This window comes from Camelina sativa, chromosome 12, assembly GCF_030686135.1.
Source record: "Camelina sativa cultivar CO46 ecotype springtype chromosome 12, ASM3068613v1".
Lineage (NCBI taxonomy): Eukaryota > Viridiplantae > Streptophyta > Magnoliopsida > Brassicales > Brassicaceae > Camelina > Camelina sativa.
In genome coordinates this window covers 18,380,853-18,404,314 of record NC_141891.1, presented here as the reverse complement: position 1 = coordinate 18,404,314, position 23,462 = coordinate 18,380,853, and the positions used below count along the sequence as shown (strand labels likewise).

General features: G+C 38.6%; 1 protein-coding gene, 1 long non-coding RNA gene and 1 other non-coding gene across 3 annotated transcripts; 1 reads left to right on the top strand and 2 right to left on the bottom strand.

Moving 5' to 3' along the window:
- Nucleotides 1-1,808: 1,808 nt before the first annotated feature.
- Nucleotides 1,809-2,556, bottom strand: LOC147930699 (uncharacterized). The gene is made up of 2 exons (XR_015574074.1): nt 2,375-2,556; nt 1,809-2,050 (listed from the first exon to the last, which is right to left on the bottom strand). It is a non-coding gene; the product is annotated as an uncharacterized LOC147930699 (long non-coding RNA).
- Nucleotides 2,557-5,323: 2,767 nt separating this feature from the next.
- On the bottom strand, nt 5,324-11,315 carry LOC147930698 (uncharacterized). The gene is made up of 4 exons (XM_087476989.1): nt 9,446-11,315; nt 9,329-9,383; nt 7,028-9,217; nt 5,324-6,842 (listed from the first exon to the last, which is right to left on the bottom strand). Exons 1-4 carry the CDS (start codon nt 11,313-11,315, stop codon nt 5,324-5,326), a joined length of 5,634 nt encoding a protein of 1,877 aa, XP_087333115.1.
- An 8,779-nt stretch (nt 11,316-20,094) lies between these two features.
- LOC147930697 (small nucleolar RNA R71) lies at nt 20,095-20,201 on the top strand. Its single transcript, XR_015576785.1, has one exon. It is a non-coding gene; the product is annotated as a small nucleolar RNA R71 (small nucleolar RNA).
- Nucleotides 20,202-23,462: the final 3,261 nt, after the last annotated feature.

Below are 23,462 nucleotides of genomic sequence, written 5' to 3'. Positions count from 1 at the left end.
TGACGTTTTCAATGCAGAGGCAAATCTCATTGGAACATGGAATACAAATCAGAGGCATAAGGTTGATTCATGTATTGAAAATAAAATATTTATAATGCTCTTCTCACGTGAATGTAGTATGTTGAGGATGTCTTTTGCTGGTTATAATAATGTGGGGGAAGAAGACAAATCAAGCTCTGTTCTAGGTTGTTGTGCTGAGTGTCTCATTTGCTTTCACAGAGTATTGAAAGCCCTGGGAACTAGTCACAATAATTTTTTTGCCTTCATGTCTCCATTCACATGCGGGAGATAATTCTTTACGCAGTGAAGAGTTAATAGAACTGCGGGGGCTTTGGAACAGGTTTTGTGACAACCCATGCCAAGAAAGGATTAATATTCAGATAAGGCAATTGCTTTGTGGTAAACAGTACTCACAATGTTTGTCTTATGGTTCAAGGAACGAGTTGTTGCAACCAATATTTTTGGTTGGATCGTTGCGTTTAAGATGGTGGTTGCTACTCTGTTTTGGGTATAATTTCCACCATTGTTTATGGTGTGTTAATGCATGGTTATCATTTGGGAACATTTTTTTTGTGCCACCGCATTCGTTCTGTTGGTTAAATGTTTTCCAAAGGCTTGCGGCAGACAAACCACAAGGTCCACAACAACAGTTTATTGGGTTCTTTGTTGAGATCTTAGGTAAGACTAACAAGTTTACTTCCAATGAAGAATACACTGGGAATCTGTTTCAGAATTCTACTAGCAGTGAGTATGCTCATCTTTTGGTTGTGTTGGGATCTTTTAGAATCCTGATTTTTATTGCTGGTGTATCAGAGATCCAAATTTCACTCCAATGCCATAACTTTGTTGATGTGACGTCGACATCATATAGGGGTGTTGTTTTGTTTCTCCTTCGAGATTGTTCTAGCGTTATGGCCATACCGTTTCCGGTAGAGTTGCAGGTCACAGTTTTTAAATGGATAATTGGAGCTGATTTTACTTGCTCAGGTCCTTGTTACATGTCTACGACATTTTTTTGTTGGATTGTCGTTGCTTGCGATTCAAGTAAGCTGTTCACCAGTGGAAAGTTCAGCTTCCTCATAGATCGTGTGTCTCCAACAGCTCAAATCGTGTTAGAAAAAGGGACCATGTATGCGGTTGATGTTGTTGTGTTGCTATGGAAGTTACTTACCCTCGACGTGGGTATGAGCTCATCATATCATACTCCGACGACGATCTTAGTGCGACAGTTTTTGCATATGATGCGTTGTTTGTCTAGTAGCAATTTTAACAGTGGGGATTCACGATGGTCCTGTTATGTCTCTGACCGAAGCCTCATTTTTCGACCGTTTCAAGTAATTTATTGTCTAGTTATGTGTGGTCCGTTGGATATTGTTTACTTTTCCATACAAGCTGCATTGCCATGGAGAAGTTCTCAATTTTGTTACAGAAATACAAGTTCTTCATCCGCATTCTCAAATGCACAACAGGAAAATGTCACATATACAGCGTCCGGAAAATGCTATAACAGATTATCATAGCGGTATTGTGAACGCTATATATGCGCCCGTTATAATAGATATGACACTTTACATAACGTTTTCTCTTTATGCTGTTTTATTTTCTTTTTAGATAGCATTTCTTTTATTGCAATTGTAAACTTTATAATAGCAGATAATTTTCGTTATTATTTATGGTTTCATATAATTCACAAACGCCACCATTAGTTTTAATATAGCGTTTGTTTTCTATCATTGTTATTGTTCCCCAGATTTTTAAATAATTGGATTTTTGTTTCCCATATTAGCTTATAGATAAACATCCTGTCATTTATCAAACCAAAACATTATCTAATTGAAAAAGTTCATATATATTGCTACATCAAGTACAAATACAACAAGTTCACCAAACCAAACAAGTTCTACAACCCAACACAATCCAACATAAGAGAAAGCTTCACATATAAACAATGTACTTATACTTTGCACACTCTTTGATGTTCATACTTCATAGTTCTTCTGAATCTCCCAATCTTCCCCAGTAAGATGTCTCTTGTAAAATATAGTTTTTCCTGCATAATCAACCACCAAGAGAACTTAGAGTCTTAGCCAAATACAATCAAACACATTGAACCACATAAATTTACAGTCCCACTTAAATAAAAAAATCGATTCATATATGCTGCTTAAAAAAAGAATATTAGTCAATTGATTGAATCTTACTCGAAATAACAAAAGTCAAATCTTCTGCAAATAGTTTTAGTGGATCTGCAACGAACACAACATATTTTCTTAACACATACATACAGTTCCCTAAAATCTAAGCTAGATTTACATGGAAGAAAGAGATTCAAGTTGTTAAAACTAAATTGCAGAGAAGACAAATCTTTCTTTACCAGATCTAGAAGCAGCAATTGGCAACGAAATGAAATTTTCGATTCCATGGCGGCAGGGAGAAAGAGAAGGAAAGAGATGAACTGAAAAGAAAAATAAAAGGGAAAAGAAGAGGAGGAAGATGAAGCTACACACTGCGTGAGGGAGAATCAGAGGAAGATGGAGAAGAGAAGACGGCGGAGGCGAGTAAGACAAAGAGAAAATAAAATAAAAATAAAAATTAAACTTGTGTCTGTTGGATCTAATCGTATCAACGGTTAATATTAAAATAAACTGTGATCCTCACATTTACATATTAGCCAATCAAAAGCTTACCAAGGTCGTATGAGGAAGCTTCCTTAACCATAATATTCATTATTTTTCTGCGAATCGAGGAATGTAAAGAGACTGGAAAACATTTAACATTCCAAGCTTGGAGAAAGAGAGAGCAACCGATTTACCGGAAGAATCTAAAACAATCGAACAAAAGGGAAAGATGGATTACAGTGTTTTGGTTTAAAGGAACATAAAACTTTAATTAGGTATTGTGATTGAGATTTGGGTGGGAGAGAGTGAAATTTGGCAAAAGATTAAGAAAATCGATATTTGTGTGGGGGAGGAATAAAAATGAAATTTTAGGGTTATGAGTATTTGGGGATTTTATTGTCGCATTTTTTTTTGTAAATTGGGATTTCTTTCGGGAAAAAAATTTTGGAGCCTAAATTTTTCTAAGTGTGGCGGTACTAAAATTTTTGCTTACCGTCTAACACTATCATAACGTTTGTAATTAGGTATTGCTATTAAAAATAACCCATCCAAAATAAAAAGCACGTTAAACGAAAATAACAATATATCATAACGTTTACAAATATACAAACGCTATCTAAAATAAATCCGTCTTATAATCATAGCATTATTGTCACAAACGCTATATTATAGTGCTATTAAAACTCAATATTCTTGTAGTGATGGTTTTGGCGAGGTCAGCTGAAAGGGAAAAAGCATCAAATGTAACCTGGTTTTTAAAGGTGTTTGACGGAGGTGTTTTAGGACTGCGAGCACGTGGTCGTCATCCTCATGAGGAGGATCCTCATGATAGGATCTGGTTCTTCCACCTCTCGTTCTAACGGAGGGCGCCTTGGTCTGGAGGAGTATGTTCTTTCTAAAGGATCATTGTCAATAGTAGCGCCTTTCTCTACTTTGTTGGTAAAAGTCTCTACTTTGTGATCTTCTTTGATAAGGATGGGCTCTTTCTGAGTGTCATCTAGCTGTATGCACATTTCTGTTGTACTCACTACGGCTTGAGTGATAGTCAGTCTTGCTGTCTGCAGACGGAATACGATAGTTTTGGAGGTATGTCCGAGCAGGAGGGTAGTTCCGGGAAACCGATTGCCTAATGATCTCTCTGGGAGCTCTCAAGTTATCCTCTGGGTATAATAGTTTATTTGTATCCCTTTGGAGGCTGAGAGTGGTGCTGCATTGCTTAAGGTAAGCTTTTCTTTCTATGTGACTAACCCCGGGTAATTCTTCATGTCGTGGGTAAGTCTGTAGCAGTGTGAGCAGTGATTCTTTAAATTTTTGTGTTCAAAGAAAACCAACGCTTCACTTCCATCAGGGAAATTGACGATAGTTTCTTTTACAAGAGGTTTAAGTCCATCAACTTGGATGCAAATCTTGACGGAAGAGCTAGTGATTTCCGTCTCCTCTCTCTCCAAGCTCTTCACCAGTTGTTTGAAGCATAGCCGGTTGCCAGTAGTATTTTGGGAGACCCTGGAGTTCAATCCAGAAAGGGGTCTTGGAGGAAAAGTTCTCAGAGATGACATGGTCCTATTTTTTGAGAATAACCATCCACTGGTCATAATGGTATGGTCTATTGTCCAGTACTTTCTGCATATTTTCTTCAAAATCAAACTTGAACTGAAAGACACCCCTACCCAGGTCTGACCATACTGCTTTTCCTTTTAGGGTCCATCGGTTTGCTAGGAAAGGAAAGAGAGACCATAACCTTTGGACAGACATGTTAGTTAGTCGACCCATGAGGGTGAGATAATTATCTTCTATTAAGGCAGTAGTTTCCAGCTCTGGAGCACATATTCTTCTGTGCGGTGGGGGAGAGAAGCCTGAAGCTAACTCTTTACCTTTGAGATGGTAAGGGATTCTGTTCTCCATAGATAGAGTAGGGTAGTGACAATTTTGGGTTTCAAAGGGTTACCAAGCTGGAAAGGTTTAAAATATGCAAGAAGTAGAGTACATACCAAGGAAAAAGTTCCTCTGTTGAAAGCTCTCGTCTGGAAAGGTCAGTATGGTGGAGGATATGGGAAGGTAGACAGTGCCGAAAGAGGACATTCGTCGGAAAGCCCAAACAGACCGTTAGGTAAAACCATGACCATGTGAGGGACCAACGGTTACTTCTTCTAACGGTAAAGGGAGGTCGGTGAGATCTGGTTTTTTGAAAAGTTCCTTCTGCTTTGGGATTGCATCCGAACTCGTGTCTGGGAGAGTTTTTTTACTCCTTTTTTACAACAAGTTTCCGACTTGTTAATTTTTTTTCTTGCTTGTTGTAGTTAGACATCACACATACATTGAGAAGTAACTAATTACAGTCATTTTTAGATCAAGACCGGGGATTAAGAATGGTATAAGAAAGCAAGTCTTTGTCACGAATAAAAACAGACATGTCTTTCTTTCTTGGGAAGCCAACTCAGGCGGATAAATTGGCATATACATAGAATTCTTGATAGGCACGGAAGAGGGTGCTTAAGGACCTGATTGAGAAAGAGTTAAAACAAGGACTCGGAAATTTCTTGTCTATTGTGACAACGATCTGCACTATGATTGTTACATTAAGGATACTAAATATAATTGTATTAATTACACTCCACCACTCTTTATATCAAAACTAGATTACGTTACACGAATATAAAAAAGGAGTTAATTTTTTTTTTTTTTTTTTACAACAAAATAGAATCAGCTCAAAAGAGCCAATTTGGGGGAAACGAGTTCACAAAAAGAACATGCTGCGGAGAGAGTCTCGCTTGACGAGACAGGGAATCCGCTTTGACGTTCGAGCTTCGGGGAACAAAAGATAGAGAGAAGGAGGAGAACTCCGTTTGGTCTATCTTGATATCTTCGAGATAGGTTGTAAAAGCCGGCCAGTCATGAGGAGAAGACACCATCTTCACCAGATCAGAACAGTCCGTATAGAAAGCCACGTCCCGGTAGTCGTGTCCGATCATGCACCGCATAGCCCAAATAAAATCTTCTACTTCAGCATGTAATGGAGATAAACTGCATCGGAAATTGGTAGCTCCCATATCTGACCCCGAGTGAGGGGTAGAACAAACCCAACCTGCACCTGCATAAGTATCCGACTCTTTCCAAGAGCCATCAACAAAACACCGATAGCCTGTGAAAGAGAGAGGAAGGGAATGTATGGGCCCCCTCTGTCGAGAATTAGGGACTGGTGAAGTATGAGGTTGGTCCCCATCCTCAACCTCCACCTGTGCCTGCAACCAGACAGATGCCTCGCCCTCCGCCAATCGTACTACATCCAGGGGATTATCCATAACATTCTCAAATACACGAGCGTTTCGCGCTTTCCAAATATACCATATAATCCACGGAAAAGCGACTTTCTGTGATCCCGGATTAGCATGACCCAAGAAATGATCCACATTAGCGTATACAGACTCCGTCGGAAAAGAAACAGAACCTACAGGGACATGGGCTAAAGCCCACACCTGCCTTGCCGGTGGGCACTGGAAAAGAGCGTGATTAATTGTTTCCTCCTCAGCCCCACATCGGACACACCTAGAATCACACGCAATACCGCGACGCCGCAGATTAGCCGAAACCGAAATACATCCTGTCAAAACCTGCCACATAAAATATTTTATTTTCGGTGGACATGGAACACCCGAGACACCGGCCAAAAGGGGAGTAATCTCTGGACCCACACGAGAGACCGTAGTAGCCTGTGAACTTGCAAACCGTTCCGTATCATACCCAGACTTAACTGTATACTTACCAGATTTTGTAAAATGCCAACCCATGGAATCGGGTAGTCGGGTACTTCCTAAAGGAATGGCCCCTATCAGATCAACATCTTCTGGGGAAAAATGTTCCTTGAGTATATCCATACGCCAAGAGTTTGTGTGACACTCAATTAAATGAGAGATTTTAAGAGAAGGATCCTTAAAAGGACCCTTGCTGGTCGCTGGTCTTGGGGATTGAGCCGGTACCCAGGGGTCCGTCCAAATCGAAATGGACTCCCCCGAACCAACCCGTAAAATAAGCCATTTATTAACCAAATATCTAGCGGAAATAATACTTCTCCACCCATAAGAAGGAGAATAAGATCGTATCGGTTCCAAAGGATTGGAATTGCAATAGTACCTGCCTTTGAAAACCCGAGCAAACAAAGTATCTGGGGCGTCAATCAGCCGCCACAATTGCTTTGCCAACAAAGCCGAATTAAAAGCGTCAACATTTCTAAAACCCAAGCCCCCAATTGCTTACTAAAACAGAGCTTTTCCCAAGCTAACCAATGCATCCCCCCAGATTGTCCTGAAGAACTCCACCAGAAATTTGCCACCGCACTCGTGAGTTTGGACGTTATTGTTTTCGGTAAACGGAAGCACGATATTACAAAGGTCGGGACCGCCGTAGCTACCGACTTGATCATCACCTCTTTTCCCCCTTTTGAGAGAAGTTTCGCCGTCCAACCCGTCGTACGACCCTGAAGACGATCACGAACAAAAGAGAAAACCTTTGTCTTGGACCCACCCAGACTCTCCGGTAACCCTAGATATGATCCCATACCACCCAAATTCGTAATCCCCAAAACCCCCTGCATCTCCGTCCGTACGGCGTCATCCACCTTATGACCAAATTGGATTGAAGATTTAGCAAAATTAATTTGCTGGCCCGAGACTGCCTCATATTGTTTTAAGATATCTAAAATTACCCCACATTGATCCCTATCAACCTTGCAAAAGAATAGACTGTCATCCGCAAATAACAGATGCGTAATTGGGGGACACTTATTCGCAACTTTAATCCCCGTAATCAGTTTTTCCCGCTCTGCCCTCCGGCTATTTGCCACTAAGACTTCCGTGCACAAAATAAACAAATAAGGGGACAACGGATCACCCTGCCTTAAACCCCGCTCTGGGACAATCCTACCATTGGGTTGCCCATTGAGAAGGACCTTGTATTCAACAGAAGTTACACAAAACATAATTCTGGAAACCCATATCTCCCCAAAGCCCATTTTCCGTAACAGAGCCTCAATAAAACCCCATTCCACCTGATCATACGCCTTACTCATATCTGTCTTAATTGGCATAAATTTACCTTTACAGGAAGGATTCGTCCTCAAACCATGAAACATCTCCTGAGCAATCAGGATGTTATCCGAAATCAAACGTCCTGGAACAAACGCGGATTGCGTTTCCGAAATAAGCTCAGGTAAAACTGTTTTTAATCGTTGACACATTATTTTTGAAATAAGCTTATACCCCACATTACACAGACTAATAGGCCGCATCTCCGCCATCCTGGTTGGCTTGGCCACCTTCGGAATTAAACAGATATGCGTCCTATTCAAACTAATATCGAAAACCCCCTCTACAAAGAAACGGTTTACCATAGCCACCAGATCCTCTTTAACCACCCTCCATGCCTTCTGGTAAAACAAAGCAGTCATCCCATCCGGCCCAGGGGCCTTATCCAGGGACATCAGAAATAAAGCTTTACGAACCTCCGCCTCCGTTGCCGGTGCCATTAAACGCTCATTTACCTCGTCCGTTATTACCATCTGCACCTCACGGAGAGCCTCCTCAAAATTAGACGGATTAATAGAAGTAAACAAATCCTCAAAATACGATACCGCCACCGTGCAAATATCGTCATCCTCTGTTGACCAAACATTATTTTTATCAAAAAGGCCAGTGATTCGGTTCCGAGACCGTCTCTGCTTTGTTTGAGCTTGAAAATACTTTGTGTTTTTATCTCCCACCCGCATCCATCGGTTACGACTTTTCTGATACCAATAAATTTCCTCATCATTATAGGCATCCCGCAGACGTGTGGTTAAATCAGTAATGACCTCCGAAGAAACCGCATCATCCGCTTGAGCCACCGCCAACTGGCGCTTAAGCTCCTCAATAGTATCCCGGCCAAATGGAACTTGCGTTTTACGCCAATGAGAAATAGCTCGTCGGCAATTGACAATCTTGTCCACAAAAGTTGTCGGACCTGCATCTTGTCCCCCATTCCAACCCTGTGAAATAGTCTCCATCAGACCCGCCTTACCGACCCAACGACGATCAAACATAAAAGTTCGTCTCCCTCGCGGTCGCTTGGCACCTATACTCACTATAATCGGTGCGTGATCCGAGGCGATCCTTGGTAAATATTCCGTAACCGTATCCGGAAAAAGATCGTGCCAGTCTTCGTTACCTAGAGCCCTATCCAACCTACAACGAATTGGTTTTTTATCACGCCAACCCTTCCAAGATAAACAATCTCCAAGATACGGAAATTCCAAAAAACCACAATCCCGAATCATCCCATTAAAGGAGAGAAAGGAAGAAGCATGACGAAGCTTCCCCCCTCTCTTCTCATGATTTCCTGTTAACTCGTTAAGATCTCCTACAATGAACCAAGGAGTCGACCGAGCCGAACTAATCCTCAATAATCTTTCCCAAACGAGATCCCTATTCTTCGGAACAGGATCCCCATAAATAAAAGTTAAATGAATAACACGACCTTTATAGACAGCCTCGACATCAATTAAACGGTTGGACTCATATAAAATTGACACATCAAAAACTTCTTTATCATAAAAGAGGGCCAACCCTCCACTACAACCAATTGGTTCCACAGTTTTTAAATTTTTATAGCCAAAATGGCCTACAAATTGTTCCAAAAAAGAAAAACATTGCTTAGTTTCCATAAGAAATAAAAAGTCTGGCCTATGCTTATTCCATAAGTCCCGGAGATTTCCGATAGTGGTCTTGTTCCCGAGACCTTGACAGTTCCAACTCAAGATATTCATTTAAAAACCATCGGTTTTGGTGGTTTGGACCCACCGTGACCTCCCTTAGCCCCTTCCTGAGCCTTAAGAGGATGATCATTGTCCCCAAGATTTGAACCAGCTGGAGGAGGACGGCGTCGTGGAGACAATAGGAGAGCAGCATTCCGCTTTTTCGTGCTGACCCCCCGAAGAACCAAGTGCCCTTTCCCCTTTTTCCCTTTATCACCCTGTGCAACCTGAGAATCACTACTAAACTGTTTAACCACCCCATCCTCTGCACCATCCGGGTCCAAACGCTCCTTATCCTCCCCCTCTACAGCCAACAAATCATCATCCTCCACATCAAAAAACTCCCCCACAGTCTCTTCCACCACTATGGGTTCCGAAACAGGACCAGCAGAAACATCCAGCCCCAAACTTTCAGTAGAAGAACCCTGCACAAACGAGATAGCCTCACCCAGGACCTTTTGCGAGAGAGCCTCGGCAGCAGGGGCACCCGAGACAACCTCCTCCCCCATAAATACATTAGAACCACTAGACAAAATACCCTCCTGGACTCCAACATTCTCCTCCTGTACTACATTACCACCAACCGTGACCATGTCAATCCCCCCCACCCCAGTTGGAGCATCAACAATCTGACCTTCTTCGCAGAGACCCTCCTCCATACCAGTGCCACTCAGAGCCCCATCCTCAACTAGAGGATCTTGAAATAAAGCCTTCTTAGCTGATTTCTGCTGTGAGAGACTCACCTCTGCCTCCCCTACCTCCTCCAGAACCGGTGGCATGACCGGGACAAACTGCCTGCTAGACTGTCCCCGAGAAAGACCTTGCCTTCCTTTAAGCTCCTGCGAACCAGCAAAATCCTTGGACAAACCCTTCCTGTGTGTCGAAGACCCTGAGGGAGGATCCGTCCTGGACTTGGAACCCCCATACTGAGCCCCATGATGATGGCTCCTAGAGTGATTACCAGAAGAAGAACCCCTTCTCGCATCAGCCAGGACCGCCCCCTTGTAACTCAAATACTGATCCGGTTCTAGTCGCTCCTCCCGGAGAGAGCTGCGAGACACACCCTTCCCCTTCATCAGAGGACAAACATCCTCCGCATGGCACAGACTATTACACTTTTTACACCAACCATGCAACCTCTCATAAAACAGTTTCACCACCGTAACTTGCCCATTAAAGAACTCTATATCCATCTCAAAACAGAGAGGCTTGAGCCCATCTATCGTCACTTGCACCCTCCCTCTGTCAGCATCAACAGCCTCGACCACCCCCAAATCTGACCCGATATCCCTGAATGTAGGTTCAGCCCAAAACTGAATTGGAACATCTGCAACCCTGACCCAAAATTTCAGAGATGATGGATAATTGGGATCCACCACTGGTGTCCACCTCACCAAAGACACCATCCAGGAATCAAAGTGATAAGGCTCCTTAGACAAAACGTCAATAATATCTGCCTCCTCATCGAAATCAAACTGAAACTTGCCTGATCCAAGATCTGCACCAGCAACTCTCCCCTCCACCTGCCATATACGTGGCAACACAACCAACAGAGACTTCATGTCTTGCAGCTTTGGATTAAAACACCTCCCCACCACCGTTTTGGAATAGCCAGCAATTAGCGCAGAATTATCAAAATATGATATATTAATTCTGCGCCTTGGCTTGACCTCACCTTCTGTTGAACCCGCCAAACCCTTCCCCATGAGTCCTGCTTGTGACATCATCGCCCACCCTCTCCAACAGAAGAAAAACCAAAGTAGAAAACCCGCAGAAAAAAGTGAGGAAACAGAGAAAGATAAATTGTGATTCAACTCTGGAATTCTCCACTCCTTTATATACTGAGAAGAGAACTGACCAAAGACACCAAAAAGATCGAACATTGAAGACAGAATCAACAGCTCAATCTCCCGCATAAACCTGATCTAAAGGAGTTAAATTTTAAGTTGTATTCTAAATATTAATTTTACATTTTATTTGATTTCAAAAATTGATTTAGAGTTCCATCTCACAATACTTTTTGAATTTATATTACATCATAATAAAATTATATTTTAATTATATGCACTTAATCTCAATTAGTAAGGCTCACAATTTTCATATTAAAAATATGTGGATTATATCAAATTTTATCTTACTTAGTATTAAAAATTAATAAAACATATAAAAAAGGGAATTTGGCCAGAAATGCCATTTTTAAAACAAAACTTGTTAAAAATGCCAGTTTCAAACTTTCTTTGTGAGAATTGTCACTTTCCATCTTTATGACATAGATAAAAAGACAATTTTTCTCCTAAAAAAAGAAGGAGAAAGAAGTTAGTGATTAATTATTTGGTATGAGATGTGACAGTTTCTGCCGTCGACAACATTAATTATAGATATAATTCTTTTTTCATATAATTTTTTTGTCCATGATTTGATGTCATGTATTTATGGATCATAAATTAATACTTAGTTGGATCTTTGGTGTTGTCCTTTCTCAAATTGTAGCAGTGTGGACAATTTTTTGTTAGCAGTGGACATGAATCATCAGACCAAAGCTTGACTATAGTCTACTCAAAAGAAGAATGACATAATAGTGGTGGACAAAAACTTTGGCTGCTGGATATGGTTCATTGGATCTGCAGACCTACAGTGTGGACAAATTTTTTGTTAGCAATAGACACAAAAAGCATGACTAAATGGATATGGTCCACTCAAGAGAAAGAATGACATGATAGTAGCAGACATAAACCTGGTCGGCTGGATCCGGTCTACCGGAAACCGAATCTTGCAGTATAGACAAGTTTGATGGTGGTGGACAAAAACCTAGTCGATTGGATCTGGTCCACCGCGATCTGCAAACCTGCAGCATGGACAAGTTTTATTGTTAGCAATCGACACAAAACGCATGACCAAAACAGATATATTCCACTTAAAAGAACGAAGGACATAATAGGAATGGACAAAAACCTGACCAGCTGGATCTGATCCACTGGATCTGCAGACCTACGGTTTTGCTTACCTGCTGTCAGGTATAAGAACTCTGGAACTAGACATAGCGGTTTTGCCTGTAACGGAGGAGGCATGCGGATCAGATGGAGGTCTCAATTGAAGAATTCCGTCTGAACGAAGAATTTCTCCATTATATGCAACCGACGGACTGAAAAAGATGGAGTTTTGCAGAAAGAGATTCAGTTTATGCCGCAGCACTGACGACGAACTAAGAGAGACTGAGATGGAAGAAAATGAAAAGTTGAGAGAGACTGAAGATGAAAGAAACGGAAAAAATTGAAGGTTAGAATGAAGAGAGAGATATTTGTGTGTTTAGGAAAAAAATTGATGGACGATTAATTGCTTTCGTCATTTATGTCGATTCTCAGAAACACACAAAAAAAAAAAATTAGTTTTTGTGTTTTTTAAAAAAGAAAAGTATATTGGTCTTCTAACTATATAGTTGTGGCAAACAGGAAAATGAATTAGAGAAAATGGTATTGACCAGAATGTTTGGTAATGTACATGGTAGTATTAATAATATTCTCTATAAAAAAAATACTAAATTATGTTTTAAATGTTTAGAATTGTATGAATTTTAATGTTCTTATGTTTAGTTTTTTTAATTTTTAAATTTATTAAAGCAAAATTTTAATATTACACAAGAAAAAATTTCCAATCAATTAAATTAACATGTGTCGTGATCACATGAGTTACTAATTTTGAAATTAAACTTTTTTTACTTTTTTTTTTCTTAAATCAAACTTATATAAGATTATTCCGTACTTTCCTTTCTTTTACTTTCGTCAAAATTGCATATATTTTTTTTATCGTACGTTTAGTATAAACACTGCAGCAAGAAAAGATTCTCCGCACTATAAATATCCATAACAAACAGTTCTACATGTACCATGCTCACATAAAATTTATCAACAAACATGGGTAAAAATAATCTTTTTTTTTGTTTTGTTGTTGTTGTAAGATAATAGAAATATCTATATATGCAAAATCTTGTCAAATCTCATTTTTTGGCTAGATATAATTGTACACTCAGGTTCGTAATCTAATCTTGTCTATTTTGATCTCTCTAGCGACTAGCGAGTTCAAGTAGCAGCATAAAGATATATTTACGACTTACGAGTCTTGGTTTATAACTGTTTTCAGCCAAATCAATAGGCTTTAGTTACGTTTTGCCATGTAATCTAAAAGAATGTCTTTAACAAAAGAAAAAAAAATCTAAAAGTTATATATATGGGTTCACAATTTTGAGGAAAACGGTATTGATATACAACAACAGAAGTATTTTTCCTGGTTATGGAGATGATTTAGTCAAACACGTGATTTAATCAGAAACTATCTAAAAGACTACAAAATTTGACAGCCAATCAAAAGGTTAGAGCATTTTCATGCTAAACATGTAGCTTTCAACAAAAGTTTCAACAACAATAAATATAGATGCGCTCACGAGTTCAAAAAAAGAAATAGATTCTTTTTTTGTTCTTTTCTTTTTTCTTTTATCGGATGTCCTCGAAAGGACGAAAAAATATATATAGATATACACTAAGTAATACTCCTATAAAGAAAGTCCAACTCACTATTTCTTTCTAGTTTTATCTCTCATCTCGAAAAATATAAATCAATTCTGAAAATTAATAATAATAAGTAAATAACTTTTTCATTTCTAAAAATTAAAAATCAATTCCGCAAAACAAAAAATAATATGTGATATAACTTTTTAAACTTAAACATAAAACTCTTATAAGTAAGATATTGAATTGAAACCCTCGTAACAAAGAGTTCAATCTATATTTTAAATTTTATAAATATAATATATATGATGTAAGACATTTTTGAAAATATGTATGATGGTTATATAGAACATTATTTTTTACTTTGTATGGTTAATTTATAATTTTAGTAGATGGAAGGTAAAATTGCCATAATGAACACTTTGATAATTTTTCTACAGAAGACCCAATAATATATTTTAACTTGTTAATTATTAGTTAATTATATAATTGTTTTTCTGTAGTTAGACATCACTTATTCTGGTGTAAAAAAAAAGAGAGGTGACAATCGGAACAAAATTGTTTCTTTATGTCAGTTTAACCGATTATTCCTCCGCTTTGCTACGTGGATGTCTAAGAAAATATTTTGTGTTATTATATTAGTTGTTTTATAAATTCTGTTACCTACAAAATTATCAATGTATATATAAGGGGATATCATCTACCTCCTATATCAGTTGATTTCTTTTTTTTTTTTGTTTTTTTTTTTTGATTTGAGATTCTTTGTGTGTTTGGTCTCTTTCTCTGTGCCTTGCCCGAGCATCGAACTTGTCAATAATTGTCATGCGTTGCACTGTTAGTACCCTCGCTGACCACTCGAGCTACAAGAGCTAGGATTTCATAGTAGAGTTTTGATTTGCTTATCGGAATCCCCTTTTTTTATTTTTGATTGATACTTTTATATGTACTATCACATACATTAGAATAATAATGTATGATATGTTATAGAGTTAGTGTGAGTATACATCACCTGCACAAGTGTCACTCTTCATGCAAACTTTATAACAAGTGTCTCCCTTCATGCAATGTATGTAACACTTGTTCACTAGTACACCACTTGTCATCAACCCTCTATCTTTGTCTTTATATCCTCCATCTATAAATAGGAGTCATGTAGGAGAAAACAATGTAGTAGAGAGAAATCTTTCTATCTCTCTAGTTTTTTCTATAGTTTCTCTCTAAAGTTCATATACTCATCTCTCTAGATCTCTTCTCCTTTGATCCTTTTCATAATAAACATCTTATTACCTCCAAGCTTATAATATAGTTCATAACACGTTATCAGCACGATGTCTTTACCGCTGGAGTTTTTACGAGGTAAGTAAATTTATATAGTTTCAATTTATGTTTATAGAACATAAATAGTATAGACATCGTAAAATTATGCCTTTTTCCGGATTGATCGTCATAAGTTGTAGGCGTTGTGATAGACAGATTTTCACCCAGGGTATCAATTCCCTATGTAGTTGTAGTACAAAGGGTTATCAATCCAAATGGTTGTTATGCTAGCAGATAAGATATGATCAGAACAATGCAAGTCAAGCCAAGCAATAATAGGGGGTTTTGTCTAACAACCTAAGGTGAACAAAAATAAGAAAACAAAAAAGAACAAAAATCAAGAACAACTCGAAGTACCACTCGAGTACCTGATCGGGTAGGTGGTCGGGTTGATATAAAAACAGTAAACAATCAAGATACAAAAGCTCATAAGGATGGGGTAATCGACTCCTAAGTATTCCTGACCAGTATGGATGTCCTACATGCCTCAAGAAAATATTTCCTAGACAATAAACCTCTAAAACCTTGTCACCACACTTTCGCACTAGCAACAATCAACCTTGAACACACTACCACACTGTCGCACTAGCAATATGAACAAGCAGGCATTAAGAACGATTCATTATTGTCAGTAGACTTAAACTCATCTGATTTTGTCACTCAGAGCTAAGTAAACCTCTAGCATTGGCTAAATCAAGCATTTTATCTACTCCTTTCGGCCTGTAGCATTGTAAACGCCCTAGATCTAATCTCAACCTTTCGGTCTGTTGACAGCATTAAGAACACCAACCTAGAAGGAAATCTATCAATCATCACAATCAACTAAAGCATCCTAACCGATCAAGAACACAAAATTGTCTATCCCATCCCTAGAAACTTTGATTCACTACTCAGATCTCATGGCAAAGAACATAAACCCAGAAATAAATAAAAATTGCATAATCATAAAGATGAGAAAGAGATAAACGTTTTATTAAAAAGAAGCAATAGCAAAATGTAAACAGAATTCAAGTTGAAAGAAGAAGAAAAACATGAAAAGAAATGCTAAGAAAAGAGTGGAAGCGGCTCTCGCCTCTTGCTCGCAAAAATAGGGTTAAGAGGGGGTATTTATAAGGAAACAGGTTGACCTAGCCACGACAGCGGCCACGTCAGCAGGTATCTGACCATGCTACACGAGGTGGAACTCGAGCTCCCTTTCGGGTGCATGATCGGATAGGTGATCGGGTGGTTCCATTCTTCGATCTGGATGTATATACTCTTACTAAAACAGGAATAACTCTTCAAACGCACATCCGATTGGCTTCAAATCACCACCTTTGGAAAGAGAACTCGATATCCTATAACTTTGATGAAGAACTCAGAAGCTGAATCTCACCGTAAAATCTTCATTCGAGTCGATATTTGAAGGTCTCGTCATGAACTCGACCAAGTGCTATGTGGCAATTATCGGGTGGTATGGTCGGGTGCCTCCTTTTTCCTTCTTGATGCTTCTGTGTAAACCCTATAAATGTAACCAGTTCCTTCCTTGTGAAAGCTGCAACTTGTTAACCCTTCTTTTTGCTCTTTTTAGGCTCTAAAGTACATGTTTTCATCCAAAATATGCAAATGCAAAAATGCAACACCCTAAATGCTCTAAAAGTTGATTCTTGCAGTAAATGATCTAAAATGCTAAGTTAGAGGTATGAACAATGCAAAATATAGACAAAATAGGATGCTAAAAATATGTAAATTAGAGTGTTATCAGACCCCCAAACTTAAATCTTGCTAGTCCTCTAGCAAGGAAGTAAGTGGGTACGTTTTGAAAGTGGGGACTCATAACCTTTAAGATGCTAACCGAAGGATTCAAGCTATAGTCCTTAAAGATAGTTTAATGGTGCTAAGATCAATCAACATACTTATAAATATTTTTCTATGCCTATTACCATGCATCGATCTAGCTCAACCTCCAACTAAAGATAAGGAACATCTCTTTCACATTCAATTAAGTGTTTGGCGAATTCTTGCAAATGGAAGGTGAATCAAGCTCAATCAGTTTCAAGGGTAAGTCTTTTTGGTAAGGTGGTTTCAAACAAATTCTTTAGGTGGTTTTCTCTCAAAAAGTGGAATGCTAGACAGTTGTGAAAACTATCTAAGACTGAGAACAATTTGGGCATACAAAGCTTAACTCTTGATGATCTACCCTTTTCTCATACATTCATCATTTTTTTTTATTTAAACCCCTAGAATTAAACTACCCACATCCTTGATTTTAACTTTTTTTTTTTTTACTCCCTAAGTTTTAGACTTTTACACTTTAAACTTCTAGCTCTTACTCTCTCTCTTTTTTTTTTCTTTCTTTGCTAAACTCCTAATATACATATATTCTTTTCTTTCTTTCTAGGAGACTATAACAAAAACTTTTTTTTTTACTTAGAGACTTAGAGCTAATTAATTCTAACCTTAAGGACTTTCTTCTCTTTTCCTTTTTTATTCCACAACCCAACCCCAAATAAACATTCTAACCACCTATCTTTCAAAACCGAATCTATTAGCTAGTTCAAATCTAACTTAGCTAAATCAAGAGGCAGTTCTTTGTCGTTCTCAATACTCTCAAGGTTTCACAACCTATAGCACAATGAAAAAGGCCTCACTCAACAATTCACAACAAGGTTTGAAAGAAAAGGTTTGGGTTCAAGGGTAGGACAAATGAATCGGGTTAAACGAAAAGATTGGTAAAAATGTGGAGTGCTAACCCGAGTTTTAGAGTTACCATGAGCAAATATTGAAGTTCCATAAGCAAGAAAATTAAAGTTCAAATTAAATCCAATAAATAGAGATGTTCTAATGTTCAAGCAAGTGGAGGAAGCATTCAATCGACACAAAGGGTCTAAGCAAAGATTTTTCATTTTTTTCCAAAGATTGATCTAGCAACAATGAACTGTGACTAAGGGCTATAGCTTCAATCCTAAGGTTTGATTTTAAACAAGGTGGTTTTAATCATTGTCCCCTAAGATGCATATGCAACAATCCTATATGAAACAAACTAGACTCAATCCTAATATGTAAATGCAACTACATGAACACTCTTTTTTTTTTTTTTTTTTTTTTTTTCAAAATTTTTCAAATTTTTTGGATTTTTTAATGCACATAAATGCAGACTCAAATGAATAAAACTAGCATGCAAAAATTTGAAATAATAAAAATAAGAAAATAAAACACAATGTTAAATACATTCTAGGACCCTCCCCCAAACTTAAATTACACAGTCCCTGTGTAAATAAAAGTTGGAAAAGAATCCAAGAATCACACAAAATGAATTAAACTAAATGCAATTGTATATACAAGTGTTGGATGAAGTTGGTACCTCATGGGTTGGAGAAGAAGGACGTCACAACAGCTTCCAAGCTTCCCAATGTACATTCAGGCTTGTTCTCAGCTCTAGTGGTTGCTGGATTTGGCTCATCAGTGAGCTCGTTGATGTGTGCGGACCTGTTGCTCGGACCAGCATCCGAGTCATGCATCGGGTAGGGCATGGGGTTTGGCATCGGATAGGCTCTAGCTCATTCAAATATCCCCTTAACACTTATTTTTTTATATATTCCTAGAATTCAAAGACACTAAAGAAAAGAAATCAAAACAACAAAAAACTTAAGCCATATTTAGAAGGATACCTTTGGGACTTCCTCCCAAGTGAGCTTGTTTAAAGTCACTAAGCTTGAACTTTCATCCTTCTCATGCTTTGGAAGATTTATAGAGAGGAGATGAAGTCCTCTCTATTCCCTGAGATTTCATTTTTCTTCTTTTTCCAGGATCAATGCTAAAATTTTTATTCCTGATCGTTATATGCAGCCCTTGCTTTCCTTTCTTTGAGGAAGAACCACTGACTTTCCCTTGAAGTTTCTTGATTTTCCCACTGATCTTCTTCACTGTAGTTGTTAACTCCCTCACAGAATCCTTGAGAATGTTAGTAGTTTGAAGTGCTGACAACCCATCGGATACGGGATTTCGTGACTCTAGCTGTTGGGGAAGCTTGCAGATTGAATCTGAGCATTCTGGGAGAGCTGGAGTGTGACCCGACCATGGACCCGAACATGAACCCGAACATGGGGTCGTGTTATGGGGTCGTGCTCCCGTTGGAGCTTCCTCGTATGCTGCGAAAATCTCTGCTTTTGGCCCATTTACACCTTCAAAGACTATATAATGATTTTGACATAAATCTTCCCCATCTTGAACTGCATTGTCCGAAATGATTGTAATGTTTTCTTTATAGGCAGGTAACTCGCTTAAGGTGATAGCATGGATAGTAGCCAACTCCCTTTGATGGAGTATTGATGTCCCTGGGAGTTGTCCTGAACAAAGAGAAGCAGCCAAGCTTTCAAGGTGATGAATTCTGGATGTCAAATCTTCAATATTGAGATTATGGGCATTATTGATGTAGTCCAGTTTGTTGTTCATCTCTGTAAACAGCCTAGCTGTTTCCATAGCTTCATTAGCTTGACCTTGTAGAACTTGCCGAAGCATATTCGTCAGTTCTTGATCTTGAGCAGGGGCCTGCGTGGGATGTTGTGGAGGATAGATTGGGACCATAAACTGCTCATCTTCACAGATAACATGTACTTGCTCCTGTTGGGTTAGACGGAGTTTATCTAGCTTCTCAAGCTTCTCATTTAAGGCATTTAGTTCCTTCCTATGCCCTTCCTCATAATCAACACCTCCCTTTAAGCTGAAATCATATTCCTCACTATAATTTGCATCACATTGAGCAAGATTCTCCACTAATTCCCAACCTTCAGCTACATCTCTATTCATGAAACTTCCATTGGAGGCTGTGTCTAGAAGTATTCGGATACTGGGAATAACACCTCGATACAAAGTACTCAACAAAGATGCATCGTTGAATCCATGGTGTGGGCATTGTCTCTGGTAGCCTTTGAAGCGCTCCCATGCTTCACTGAAAGACTCGCCATTTTGTTGGAGAAATCCAGAAATTTCGTTCCTCAAACTTGCAGTCCTTGAACTACAGAAGAACTTTGCAAGGAAGACCTTCTTACAATCAATCCAAGAGGTGATTTTTCCAGAAGGTAAAGTCTTCTCCCACCAATGGGCTTTATTTTCTAGAGAAAATGGAAACAATCTCAGCTTCAAGGCATCCTCACTAACTTCATTTATATTGGTGAGACTATAGAGCCTATCAAACTCATCAAGATGTGCAAGTGGGTCTTCAGTAGACAGTCCATGAAATTTGTTGCTGTGAACCATTGCGATCAGACTACTCTTGATTGTGAAGTTGTGTTGTGGACAGCAGGAGGCACTATCCCATACCTCTGAGTATAAGTAGTGAGAGCATCACTATCACCAATCTTCCTTCTCCTTAGAAGTTCAGTTTGATCCTGTGGGTTTTCCATTCCCACTTCTTCCTGTTCTACTCTGATACCGTCCTTTGATGTCTTGGTTCTCCTGGCAAACGGTTGGTGTATACAAGTACCCGATCAAGAATCCGAAAGGTCACTCGAGCAGGTGCTCGGGTAGACAGGTTCGGGTAGGGATTCGGGTGGGGGATCGGGTAAGGGTTCGGGTGGTGGATCGGGTAGGGGTTCGCGTAGGTTCACCTGTGATCCAAAATAGACAAGCAAACAGTCAGTACCGAGAAAATAATAAAAAGAACTTGAGCTAGCAAGTTCTGAAATCCTAAATTTTACAAGAAACAACCAAATGGCAACGGCGCCAAATTGATAGACAGGTTTTCACCCAGGATATCAATTCCCTATGCAGTTGTAGTACAAAGGGTTATCAATCTAAATGGTTGTTATGCTAGCAGATAAGATATGATCAGAACAATGCAAGTCAAGCCAAACAATAATAGGGGGTTTTGTCTAACAACCTAAGAACAACTCGAAGTACCACACGATGCAGGTGATCGAGTACCTGATCTGGTAGGTGGTCGGGTTGATATAAAAACAGTAAACAATCAAGATACGAAAGCTCCTAAGGATGGGGTAATCGACTCCTAAGTGTTCCTAACCAGTATGGATGTCCTACATGCCTCAAGAAAATTTTTCCTAGACAATGAACCTCTAAAACCTTGTCACCACACTTTCGCACTAGCAACAATCAACCTTGAACATACTACCAGACTGTCGCACTAACAATATGAACAAACAGGCATTAAGAACGATTCATTATTGTCAGTAGACTTAAACTCATCTGATTTTGTCACTCAGAGCTAAGTAAACCTCTAGCATTGGCTAAATCAAGCATTTTATCTACTCCTTTCGGCCTGTAGCATTGTAAACGCCCTAGATCTAATCTCAACCTTTCGGTCTGTTGACAGGATTAAGAACACCAACCTAGAAGGAAATCTATCAATCATCACAATCAACTAAAGCATCCTAACCGATCAAGAACACAAAATTGTCTATCCCATCCCTAGAAACTTTGATTCACTACTCAGATCTCATGGCAAAGAACATAAACCCAGAAATAAATAAAAATTGCATAATCATAAAGATGAGAAAGAGATAAACGTTTTATTAAAAAGAAGCAATAGCAAAATGTAAACAGAATTCAAGTTGAAAGAAGAAGAAAAACATGAAAAGAAATGCTAAGAAAAGAGTGGAAGTGGCTCTCGCCTCTTGCTTGCAAAAATAGGGTTAAGAGGGGGTATTTATAAGGAAACAGGTTGACCTAGCCACGACAGCGGCCACGTCAGCAGATATCCGACCATGCTACACGAGGTGGAACTCGAGCTCCCTTTCGGGTGTATGATCGGATAGGTGATCGGGTGGTTCCATTCTTCGATCTGGATGTATATACTCTTACTAAAACAGGAATAACTTTTGAACTGAACTTCCGATTGGCTTCAAATCACCACCGTTGGAAAGAGAACTCGATATCCTATAACTTTGATGAAGAACTCAGAAGCTGAATCCCACCGTAAAATCTTCATTCGAGTCGATATTTGAAGGTCTCGTCATGAACTCGACCAGGTGCTATGTGGCAATTATCGGGTGGTATGGTCGGGTGCCTCCTTTTTCCTTCTTGATGCTTCTGTGTAAACCCTATAAATATAACCAGTTCCTTCCTTGTGAAAGGTGCAACTTGTTAACTCTTCTTTTTACTCTTTTTAGGCTCTAAAGTACCTGTTTTCATCTAAAATATGAAAATGCAAAAATGCAACACCCTAAATGCTCTAAAAGTTGATTCTTGCAGTAAATGATCTAAAAATGCTAAGCTAGAGGTATGAGCAATGCAATATATGGACAAAAAAGGATGCTAAAAATATGTAAATTAGAGTGTTATCACGTTGCCTTCTTTATGATCAAATATATAGCTAAATCATATTTGGACCGATCGTCAGATATATGGTGGCTCTGCCTTTTCATGATCAAATAAAAGCTTGTCTTTTCCGGATTGATCGTTATATATGGTAGGCTCTGCCTCCTTCACGATTAATAAAAAGCTATGTCTTCTGCGGAAAATTTATTTTATATGACAAACTCTGCCTCATATACGATCAAATATAAAGCTATATAAGTTCCGAATTGATCATTATGCATATATAGGCTCTGCCTAATTTATGATCAAATAAAAGGCTTTGTCTTGGCCTCATTAAAATGAAAATGAGGCCTCCTGAATTCTTACATGGGAAGCTATGATTTCTATTTTATTTTTATTTTTAAATTTTCCATCTGTTTATTTTATTTGCTAAATGATAAATATATCTTATATGAGATTTAAAGACAATGAAATGTCTTTAAAATAAAAAAATATATTTTTCTTATGAGAATATATTAAGCACATGTCAATATATTTTAGACAGTGCAAAAATAATTGGAAAGCCTAGATGAGTCAGTCTCTCCACTTTCAAAGGCATCAGATTCATAATTATCGATGTCTAGTGTTCTCCAAAGTCTCAAATAAACTCATGGAGTTTCAAAGACATTTTGTCTGCATAAAATTATTATATTGAGACTATAAATAAATATGGTATCGCATGTTCGACCATATTGGAGACACGCATATATATATATGATTATATCATGCAAAAACAAAGATGGCAAAATGATAATAAATATGAAATTCTCTAATGCTTCAAGCATAGTGTTACCGGTCAAGCCATCCCGGTCAATCAGTGATATTAAAAATCATTGAAGATTTTGTTTAGAGAACGAAAAGTTGTTTTAAACGTATTGGATGCCCCCATGAAGTTGTAAGCACACGACTTCAAACATATTTCAGGTAACATCTAATTTATGTTAAATTTCT